The sequence below is a fragment of the Lactuca saligna genome, chromosome 3 (genome assembly GCF_052625555.1).
Source record: "Lactuca saligna cultivar CGN05327 chromosome 3, ASM5262555v1, whole genome shotgun sequence".
In the NCBI taxonomy this organism is placed as follows: domain Eukaryota; kingdom Viridiplantae; phylum Streptophyta; class Magnoliopsida; order Asterales; family Asteraceae; genus Lactuca; species Lactuca saligna.
This window is the reverse complement of record NC_136419.1, coordinates 229,378,877-229,390,410: the sequence shown is the minus strand read 5'-3', so window position 1 is coordinate 229,390,410 and position 11,534 is coordinate 229,378,877. Positions and strand designations below refer to the sequence as shown.

At 38.8% G+C, this 11,534-nt stretch overlaps 1 protein-coding gene across 3 annotated transcripts; it reads right to left on the bottom strand.

Moving 5' to 3' along the window:
- Positions 1–2,974: 2,974 nt before the first annotated feature.
- Positions 2,975–8,035, bottom strand: LOC145037898 (cyclic nucleotide-gated ion channel 1-like). Of its 3 annotated transcripts, none has more exons than XM_078986651.1 (9): positions 7,904–8,035; positions 7,393–7,506; positions 6,740–7,313; positions 6,065–6,277; positions 5,678–5,973; positions 5,478–5,589; positions 4,654–4,890; positions 4,147–4,541; positions 2,975–3,475 (listed from the first exon to the last, which is right to left on the bottom strand). In XM_078986651.1, exons 2-9 carry the CDS (start codon positions 7,419–7,421, stop codon positions 3,163–3,165), a joined length of 2,169 nt encoding a protein of 722 aa, XP_078842777.1. In that variant the 5' UTR covers positions 7,422–7,506; positions 7,904–8,035; the 3' UTR covers positions 2,975–3,162. The 3 variants fall into 3 exon arrangements, with proteins under 3 accessions (XP_078842777.1, XP_078842779.1, XP_078842778.1); XM_078986653.1 differs by having other exon boundaries at positions 7,393–7,449; positions 7,904–8,030; XM_078986652.1 differs by having other exon boundaries at positions 7,393–7,568; positions 7,904–8,014.
- Positions 8,036–11,534: the final 3,499 nt, after the last annotated feature.

Sequence of the window (11,534 nt, the reverse complement as noted above, 5' to 3'; positions counted from 1 at the left end):
CACTCGTTATGTTCTATGAGTTGAGAGAGAGAGGTTGGATCAGGAGTTCCTAGAGCTAAAGCAAGATTCAGAGTCGGTGACGGAGATCACCAGGATGTTCACTGAGAGGGTGATGTTTTGCCCGGAGTTTGCTTCGGAGCAGACTCAGATGTCCCGATATCTGAGTATGCTCAAGAGGGACATCAAACAGTTTGTGTCCACACAGAGGTGTTTGAGCTGTAGGAGGCCGCCAGGCGGCAGGAATTAGAGTTGGAGTTGCAGTTGAGAGAGCAGCGCCAGGACCCGGTGCAGTCGCAGCCGGCACCTAAATGGTCCAAAACCGTTGACTCTAGGGTTGGAGGTGAGAGCAGCCACACTTGTGAGAAGTGTGGGAAGGGTCATGCCGGAGTTTGTAGGTCCGATGGTGCCTGTTGCTAGTGTGGGAAAGAAGGGCACTATGCGAGGAATTGCCGTCAGTCGGTCCCGTCTCAGGATATGAGGATCTGTTATCACTGTCATCAGGTTGGACACTTGAGGGTCAACTGTCCACAACTTGTTGCAAGACCGATACAGGCTCCAACACCGGCTACACTGAGGATTACGGGTGGAGGGAGCGGAGCCTTCGAGGGCTCAGGGACGCGCTTTCCAGCTTACAATAGAGGAGGTCAGAGCAGAGCCGGATGCAGCTGCGGGTATGTTTCCACTTTGATATCTTGTTATCTTGTTGATTATGTGGTATTGTAGATCTTTTCGCCTTTTGCGCATGATTCTTGGTATGATTGAGGATCGTAGTAGTTAGGGTTGTAGTTGGTTAGCCTTCAGAAGGATTCTTGGTCTAAAGGTAAGGTATATGACCTCGTTGCTAGGAATAGCAACTACGATGCAAAAAGTGTTCAGTTGAGGTTCGAACTTCCTTGAAGTTCGGGATGTGCGATATCGGAGGAGTATTCCGTGAAGATTGTCCGACGGGATTTAGTCCGGGAGAAGAGGGGGAAACTATATTAAGTAAGGTCGATCGAGGTATGTCAAGTTTGTCAGCGAAAGTTAGTAGTTAGGACACTAAGTGGGGAGAATTGGAAAATTCTCTGGTAAAAGCAACAAGTATTCAAGGTTGGTTAGTTGTTTAGATTTATCAGTATTGTTAGCCGAGAGTGTGGCACGATTAGAGCAAGTAATAGTCAAGTGGGCAGGGAACAGACCATGGTTTTAGGAAAAGTAGTTGGTTGATGTGAGGCCTGGGTTAGGCCATGGAAAGGATTCCGAGAATGGGACTGGAGTTCGGAACCCCGAGAGGGATATAACAGATTGCATGGGAGAGATTCCCAGGAAGGATGGTTCAGGGTAGCATACAACATTTTTGAGAGGTCCGGATAGACTAAAGGCCGGAAGATGTACCAGTCATGCTGAAGGCTCGGGGAACGGTCCAGACAAGTTGAAAGCCTAGGAGGGCGGTCCAGACATGCTGAAGGTTCCGAGAATGGTCCAGATTGGCTGAAGGCATAGAAAGGTAGTGTAGTCATACTAAAGACTCTGTATGTGTTAGTAGATCGATATGAGGAGAATAAGTGAATATGTCGCCATGAAATGGTAATCGATATGGTATGGCCCCAAGTATTGATCATGATGATGGAGTTGGCTGGAGGCCGTGCGTGGGCCTAGTTAGCATGTGATCGGATTCAAAGTATATGGGAGTTCGAGAATATCAGTTGCTCTACATGGATAGTGTAGAGTGGAGTTAGCATAGTGGCACTTGCAGGTGTGGCAAGGGTTGTGGAGTAGATGTCCTGGAAAGGAAAGGTATATAGCTCCGGAAGGAGTGTGGGTCCTCTGAAAGGAAAGCAATAGTGTAAATAGATGATCGAAAGTACTTCAGTTATTGATAGTAAGCATTGGGGTTGTACCAGATATATGGAAGCACTTACGGGTAGGATGCCCGTTGAGGTTGTGGCAATGTTGGATGATGCGCATACATGTTTTTAGTCCCCTTGGAAGAGGAGGATGATAGTGGTGCCAGGTTGGAGATTGGGACGGAGAAGGGTGAGACAATAGGTTAACAGACTAGAGAGTAGTCTGGACCGGTGCTGAGGACTGTATGAGGATATACAGTAGGAGGTCAAGGACCTAGAGGTAGTGATAGGGAGATGTGAGTGGGTTGCACTCCGTTGTGTCGAACCAAAGGGTTTGAGGGTGACGCAAGGACAAGATCCTTGTTTTCGAGTATGGTTGTGGTCATGAGCTATGGATGGATGTAGTGGTGTTCCATCCTAGGGATGGTTGGACCATCGTAGGCGTGCCTGGTTTTTTAGCCCAAGGCTGTTTGGGGCAGGTACGATGTGTACGAACATTATAGAAAAAGATCAGGTGTTACAGTTTATGTGTGCAGACTACAATAATGACCCTACATCTAGGCGGTCAAATCGATGGTATTGTGTCTTTGTTGAAGGTTTTCTTGTTTCTAGGAAAAGTAAAAAACATAATGTAGTTTCATGTTGGAGTGTAGAATCTAAGTATAGAGCTATGACACAAACGACTTGCGAACTCATATGGTTGTGTAATCTACTTGATGAGATTGGGTTTAATTTCCTCAATCAAAACCAATGTATCTACGATGTGAGAACGAAACCACAATTCATATCACCCACAATCCAATATTTCATGAGACAACCAACCACATAGAAATGGATTGTAATTTCACTAGAGAAAAGATACAACAAAGAAGTGGACTATCATTTCACTTGAAATATATAGAAGATGGAGTGATTACAAATTTCCCATGTTAGGACAGGGCCAGTTGGCTGATGTGTTCACAAAAGCAGAGTGGAATTAATTACATTTATAACAAGTTTGGCATAACCAAATATCTATGCTTAGGCTTGGGGGGAAGTGTTTAAGTGTATATAGTATTTAGATCCAAAATAGGACCACCGTCTTCTTGGGTTTAGTTTTAGTTGTATTCTCTCGTCAATATTGTATATTCTTTTTACGATTATCAAGTAAATACAAGTTTCTTAGCATTTTTGTCTCTGATTACACATAGTGAAGAGCAAAAATGCATATATAGTTTTATACAGAAGCACCTTGCTCAAATTAATCCAAATCTATACGCAGAAACTCACTGGACTTATTTATAAACGACAACAAGATACTCTTATAAGACTATACATAAAAGAAAACATGTATAGCTTATTCAAGATCATCATCACTAAAAGAAGGCTCCACCGGCTTTTGTGGAAGCAATGTGGGAACCACAGGTGCCATTAATTTTGTCCCATGTGAAGGGTTCCTCCTTAAATTACGTAAAATATTGGCGGCAAACCTAGACGCATAGATGGCGGCTCCAAGACTTGGGGAGGCGGTTTCACCACCCTTTGCTAATGCTTCTTGCAGTCTTTTTTCTTCTTCCCATAAAGCTGCTTCTTGCTTCCTTCTACAATGTCTGCGCCATGCCACTTGTATAAAACAAGCCCCCCATGTCCTCCATTGTTGTGAGTAGTATCTGTATATATATTTCATATTTATATCAACCTTTATTAATAAAAATATAACATAATATTTTATTTACACATTGTAGTATCGTTATAAGTTAATCTTTTATTGTTACATTCATACATTGTGTATTTTTTCTTTTTAAGTATAATATACAATTCTGAAATATAACCAACCACATATCCAAGGAGTGTTGGGGTATACTACTCATTAATAATAAACATAAAACAAAATTTAGATGCAGAACTCTCTACAATCAACTTTGTTAGTTTGAAAATCTCAGTGTTTTCATCGTAAGGCATTTTATTAAAAACTAATTTACTTATACTTGAACATTTTTTATAAATAAAGAAAAAGTAAATTGCATTTTTAGTCCCTAAGTATAGCTGATTTTTGCAAGTTTGGTCCCAAACATAGTCATTTTAATTTGATGAGGGGCCAAAAACGATACAAAAAACCTCAAATAAGGGGACAAAAAATTGGTTACTATTTAGTGACAATTCCCCTTAAAGCATGTAAAATGAAACTTCGAGTGATTAAAATTTCAAACTTGGTTATATTTAGCGATAGTTTCCCTATATATATATATATATATATATATATATATATATATATATATATATATATATATATATATATATATATATATATAAAAGAAGAAAGTAGGTTGGTTGTTATTACCTGAAAGTATGTTGGAAGCGCCTGCTATGCATACGCCTAAATTGTGAAGCAACAAATCTGAGATGTTCAGCCTTCAAAGCAAAAGCTTCAACATCTGTAAGCGGTTTAACAGTTCTTGTTGAAATGGGAAGAGTTGAAGACAAATTGGGATCCAAAGCCCACGTCAGCAATTCATCTCCACAAAAATCACCGGCTTTTAAATAACTTGAATTAAAAAAACCAGTTCTTCCACCATTTGTTGTCATTGTCAACAACTCCCCTCGCATCACAAACAACATCTCATCCACCGGATCTCCCTCACGAACTATGCAACTGTTTTCCGTGTAAAGAACCGGTTTCAAACAGTCGCACATTGCATCCAACAATCTTTCATCCATTATTTCAAACATTGGCACCTGCATACGTTGTGTATCAAAATATATATTTCGATTTTGATTTTTTATCCTCAGAAGATATACACAGAAGATATGCGAGAAACAAGTAGTGTAAGCGATGGATGTAACTTACTCTCATGAGTAGGGACAAGCAAAGATGACGTTTTATGTCTCTTCTTAAATCCTTTGGTAGATTGTGAATGAGTGACTCTTCATCGACTCCTCTGTTTTCTTGCCATTTGTATTGCTCGTAACGCCTCACACGGGATTTTAGTTCATCTGGAAGCATGCGGTGGGACATCCATAACTCAGCGTCTCTTCTTTTCACCCTCATTTCTTCTACTCTCACAGTCATCGATTGAAGATATTTCTGTTGTTTACAAAAAGTTTTTAGAGTAAATTACTGAAATCATCCCTGTGGTTTGATCAAAATTGCACGTTTGGTCCCTAACTTTTTTTCTGCACTCTGATCGTCCCTTTGGTTTGATTTTGTTGCGTTTTTCATCCATATGGTTTGATTTTGTTGCATTTTTCGTCCCTTTACATACGTAAAGTTAGGGACCAAACATGTAATTTTTACCAAACCATAGGGCCGAAAAACGCAACATTGCAATTTTGACTAAACAACAGGGACGATTTCAGTAATTTTAACCAAACGTACAGTTTTGACCAAACAACCATATCACAAATTAAAAAAAAAAAAAAAAAAATCTGGCCTAAATTACATTCATCATCCCCTTTTTGGTTTATCCAAAGTTATGGATTCTACCTCTCAATGTCTTGACAATCACCGTGGTTTGGTTTTGGTCCGTAATTAATGTAAAAGATGACTATTTTGCCCTTATCCGATTTTCGTTTTAACGTTTACTATTATTTTTTTGAACTTCTTTAAAAATTAAAACCATAGCCTAATTTGATATAGTCAAAATTTGATGAACATGAAGAATATATGTGAACCTGCATGTTTCCGATGAGAAATGAAAACAAGACCAATCCAAGCACCGAAATGAAGACAGCAAATAGGATCTCCCATTCGTAGGTACTTGTCTTGAGGTTTTGACCAAGTGAGCTGAAAAATTTAATAAAAAAACGTTTCAAATATCTAGAAATTTATTTGTAAATTAATTATCAATGAACAAACAAAGAAACAAACAAACCTTAAACTTCTCAAACCCCACCAAAAGCAGTACAAGAACTTTTGTGGGAAATCTTTAGTTTCCACAATGTGAGATTCAAAAGCATCAAGGAATATACCGAAATTAAAATCTGATGAGTTTTTTATTTGATCATGTTGAAGCATTGTGCATGAAGTATTTAGCCATGAATAATCCCCCTCACGCTTTTCATCACAGTATAAATACTTAGCATCACAATTGTTGTTTTTATTGCATGCATTACGCCAGCAATCATCTTCCCTTTCTATAGCAAATAAGTACCAGAAGGATCCAATTATCTGAAAAAATAAACAATTTATATTACATAAACAAATATATAGTTTCGCAGCATGAACTTTGTTCTTTGTAGAATACAATTATCAAACTTACATGACTTCCTAGCATGTAGATTAAGAGATTAAAAGCAGCTCCAGCCCAGGGCGTTTCCGTAAATATGCCAGAAGTTCTTGTCACTTCTCTATATAATGGAATGATACGAAGCAAACGTGGGATGTATTGTGCAAATATCACAAACTTTATCAAATCCTTTGTAACTAATGAAACCGGTCCTTTGCTCATTGGTATGATGAACAAAATCGTCACCTGGATAATAATGTAAATTCACAAACTCTAAATATTAATTTTTGGCAAGCTACCTAAAATCTTTTATCATGTTGTTGCAGTATAAAATTAAATGTGTCGTCCTGTTTATATTTATGTTTTTGTCGCTTCAAGTTTAGTACTTTTGTAAATGGTTTGGTTTCTAGATAGAGAGGAGTGTAAAATGATCATTTATCCATATTCGGTCCACAAGGGTAAAATGGTCTTTATGTATAAATCACTTTATCCGGAGAACATCATATACCCATTCAACACGTTTCCCAGATGGGTAAATGGTTTAGTAGTTTTGTTAATAATGGTTTGACTTGTATGAAACAAGGGTAAAGTAGTCATTTTAATCCGATTCAAACTGACAGTTAAACAAAAAAAGGTGGCTTTATGTGTACCAAATGAGAGGTAATCGGTTTGATTTCCTGAAAGAAAAGGGTAAAATGGTCATTTTACCTGGGGAAGGGGAAGAATTGCCAAGACGTCTACAATGAAGTAGGAGCAGAAGTAGTGTTTTGCTATAGCATAAGAGTCCTCGATTAATTCACCTCTTCCAAAGATTCTAGAAGGAGGAGCAATAAATCCGGTGCGAAACTTGAAGATTATATGGAGAATGTAAATAAGGTCAATCAGAGTACGAAGAACACACGAAATGATCTTCATATTGTTGTCCATACCGATGCACTTTTGATCACCATCGATAACAGGAATGTAGAAAAAAAGAGGATCTAAAGATACCGCAATAGTGCTAAGGAGTACAAATATCTTATTCCACTTTTGAAGAAACGATCCCTGTGGATCTAGGATTTTCTTTTTCTTCTTCGAAATTAAGACTACTTGTTTTATTGGTTTTTCACTCGATGATTCAGGGAAGATTAGCGAATTCTTCAACCCACCAGCACCTCTAGAAGCTTGCTTTAATCCTCTTTGAATCTTATCAACCGTTGAACTCAAATATTGCCTTACTCCATATCTTCTTGGGATTTGTTGATCAGAATTGTAAGATTGATCTGAACTAATACCCTTAAACCTGAAGAGATAACCATAACTAGTGATCAGTAACAGTTACATAGGTCATTTAACACCATAAAGCCATACTAATTACTAACCTTGTGTATCTTTCATGTTTGAACTTCATATCCACAATTCCTATGTAATTAAAGCCTCTGAAATAAACAAATGGTTATCAATGCACTTGATCGACAAACAACTAGTACATCCTCCTGCAATAGACAGGCAATTTAGGGTGCGCGATGGTAACCAGGTTTTCGTATAAACAGAGGGGCTACACAAGAAAAAAGGAAACGAAATCGGAAGATATGTTAACCAAACTAGAAGAGATTTTGAGGATATCGTAAAGATGGAAACACAAATAATACAATTTACATGATCCAATAAAAAAAATCAAAAGCCTCCTCTTCCAACATTTTTTTTTTCAAAATTCCTACAATATCTAACAACTGGAAAATCTGACTTTTGCTCATATTTAAGCCTTCAGAACTCGTCGAAATCAACAAATTAAACCAATAATCCTCCATTTTATTTGATTTCCTCAGCACAAACATTCAATTCAGAAACATGAAGAGAGAACTAGATGCTGGATGGAAGAAGAAAGCTTACGATTTGCCCTCCGACTCTGCAAACGACGATGACAAGTGAAGTGAAATGAAGAAACCTGAAATTTCTTAAAGTAAATACAGGCCTCGATTTTTGAGAACTTTCGTGGAGATTTACTGCTGCATGCAGCCATTGACTCGGTAGAGTTTCAGCGGGAGAATAGTCTTCGTCAACCGGTCAGTCGACGTCTTCTTCATATTTGTTTTATAATGATCTTTTCACAAATTGAAAAAACGGTCCTTATAGTTTGCATTTTTCTTTGTATACTCTCCAAAATAGTTTTAACTTAAACAAATGGTTCTTATTTGAGGGTTTGGTTGTGATTTTGATCCTCATTTGTGACGGTTGTTAAAAGAGTTCCGTTTAGCTGGGTAAAAAGACAACATTACCTTTTACATAATCATTTTGATTTATTTTCTTTCTATAAGGACCATTTTTGCAGACTTGTCTTTCCCCGACCAGAAATCCAACACTATCATCAACTCGTCATTGATGGTTAGTTATCAAGTTATATACCTCCCATCACTAAGTCCTTAGAGTTAATGCTTCCCTATGTCCACCATCAGAAAATGTTGGTTAATCTATATTCACAAGTTTAATCGAAACCAAACATTCAATATTAATTGAAACCCAAAAATTTGGAAAAAATAGCGATTTAGCTCCATTCAAGTTGTTTAACATCTCCTCATGTGTTTTATCTCTGGCTTTGTCGTGTCTCCCCAGAAAGGAATGGGTTTAGTGTAACATTTGAAAGTATTGGTATGTTTTCCTTTTAACCCTTTATGCAAAAACCTTTCATTTTGGTCCCTAGCTCAGTATGCAGGGCGTACCCTACTAACTCTCTGATGGATCGCAAATGCACCCACGTACGTTGGGCGTAAGTGAGGAACGTGGGGCGTACTCCGGCCAGTTAGAAACCCTAATCTTTAGGGTTTTACCCGTATATAATCCCATTATGTCCCATAAGCTTTGCCTCTTATCAACCTCCATATCTCCTAAACCCTATTCTCGACCGTTAGCAGCCACTATTTAAGTGTTCCTGAGCTCTTGTGAAGGATATTAGTGTTTTCTTGTGTATTTTGAAGAAATAGAAGGTCATTAAAGATTCATTGCTTGGATTGAAGCTTAGAGATCCAGAGTTGTCACCTCTTTTGCAAGCTATTAAAGGTAAACAGTTCTTAGCTTGACAGCTCTTTGTGTAGATCTAGTTTAGGGTGATTTACAGCTTATTTTAGTTCCTTTGGTTTGTACTTGTGAGAAAAGGTTACCCCAGGAGTTTGGTCTTTAGATCCGAATGCTTTAGAGGTCCCTAATGCATAAAAATGTCACCTTGATGTCTCATTTTATGGAGCTAAGATGCTAGAATTAGACCTTCGGGTGTTTTCAGCCATACAAAGCTTAAAGCCTTCGGCTTTATGGATTAGGACTTCAATAGGATGTCATTTTATGGATTGGATGATAAGTTTTGAAGTGATTAATTCGTTTGGCCACAGGTTTGGGATTAGGATAGTATGCGGGGCGTACTCCTGGGTACGCTGAGAGTACTGGTTGTGAACCCGTTTATGAATCAATCGCGTACGTGAGGGTTACAAGCCTGGTACGTCGAGCGTACGCTATAATGTGGACCGAAAGAGTTGTGGGCTTAGGTTTTTAGGCTATGTTTTGTGTGGGCTTGGCCCCTTAACTCTAATGGATAATTCCTAGGATTTGAGCTTTCTTAGATTGGGCCATTTTAGACTTTGGGTGCCATTTAGGAAATTGGGCCTCTAAGGAGCAAATAGGTTGGGCCAAGTAGGAAAAATGGTAAAATGTTCTTTTGCCCTGGATGTTGGACAAGTGAACTAGACTCTTGATTTTTAATTAAGACCCAATTATTAATTGGGTATTATTGATGATGTTAGCGTAGGGATTTTCCGGACCAACATACCGATATTTTATCTAAGAGATTCAATAGTTTGAGGTGAGTTTCCTCATTGTGTTTAGCGAGATGAAGGCACCAATGTGTTGGGTTGTGAGCATTATAATACCCGTAAGGTGTTCATGCAACCCTAAATACCTAGGATCTATGTTTTCACTAATTATACATACAATGGTGTTTCCAAGGTATTAAATCTATGAGTAGTATAGAATTGTCATATACCACACAAGAATCTAGTTAGGATAACATACTTATGGTGGAGATTGAAGTCTTGATGTATCTAGCCTTAAGAGCTTAGCCCCAATAGTGTGGATGCCTCAAGTGGAATCACAACACATGTAACGCCCTATTTATGGTATGTAATTTAAATAAAGTATTTTCATTACTTAAGGGGTACTCGATAAGTCTGTAGCCCGAATCGTCGAGTAGAGACGGGATGATCATGCAATTTGAGTTGGGTACTCGCTGAGGCCACATGCTAGGACTCGGCGAGTCCGCCTGTCTGGATAAAACCCTAATTTTAAGGGTTTGCACCCTATTTAAACACCTTATTGCGCCCCAACTTAGCCTCAATCACCCTCAGAATATTTATTATCAAACCCTAGCCTCCTTGAAGAGTGTGTGAGTGATTGTTGCCTTGTAAAGGAACTTTTGGTGCATTTTGGAGCAAGTAGAAGAAGGAGAAGGTTGAAGAACTCAAGGAAGAAGAAGTAGATCTAGAACACACTCCTTTGTGGTCATTTTTTCTAGTAACAAAGTCTCCATCTTGTTTATTGATCTAATAGATACAGTTTGTCCCCAAATTGTTGGTATTAAGCTCAAAAACCCCAAATCCTTTGTGATAAAGACTTATAATCGACTTATACTTCAGATCTAGCCTCTCTTGGGCTTCAGGAGCTCAAGGAGATCGCCTTTTTGGCAGCCATGGTTTTGTTTTGGCTTATTAACCCCATAATAGTAGAGTTTGAGTGAAATAACTTCATTTCTTCTTGGTTACACGTAAAGTTAGCAACTTTACGTGTTCAGATAGTCCCATGAGCTTAGATCTACAAGTTAGTTGCTCTAAAATGGATTAGAATTGACTGTATGGAATCTGCATGCTTGGGACTCAGCGAACTGTTCTTTAGACTCGATGAGTCGAGTTGTGAGTCCTCGTTTTTCCCCGATTTGAGAGTAGGGTTAATCAGTGAGTGGGGAAGGGACTCTGTGAGTTAGAGTCAGATCTAGTGATAGAGGGACTCGGCAAGTCTACGCCCTAACTCGACGAGTCCGGTCAACTGAAAGTTGACTTTGATGTGGGAGTTGACTTTGACCAGGGGTAAAATAGTCATTTTACCCTAAGGGCATTTATCTGTACCTGATCTAGTGTTTTTGGGATTTGTAGCTGGATAATTCTGGACCAGCAGTCAACCAGTTTTAGAGTTAGCATCTCAGCAGCCAGCGTTACGAGGTGAGTTTCCTTCCAGTAGAAACGGGTCTATGACCACAATGCCGACCCGTTTAGTTAGAAGTAGTTCCGTACCTCGGTCCGATGCAGTAGCTAGATTGCTTGATGTCTTTGTGATTCAAGCATGTTTTGTGTTATGTGTTCTGGACCTTGGTCTGATTTAGTATGCAATATATGTATTCATGCTAGTTGATATGTTTATGCTATGTTCAGCCAGTTCTGGACTTCGGTCCGATGCAGGGACAAGATGCCAGTCAGTTCCGAACTTC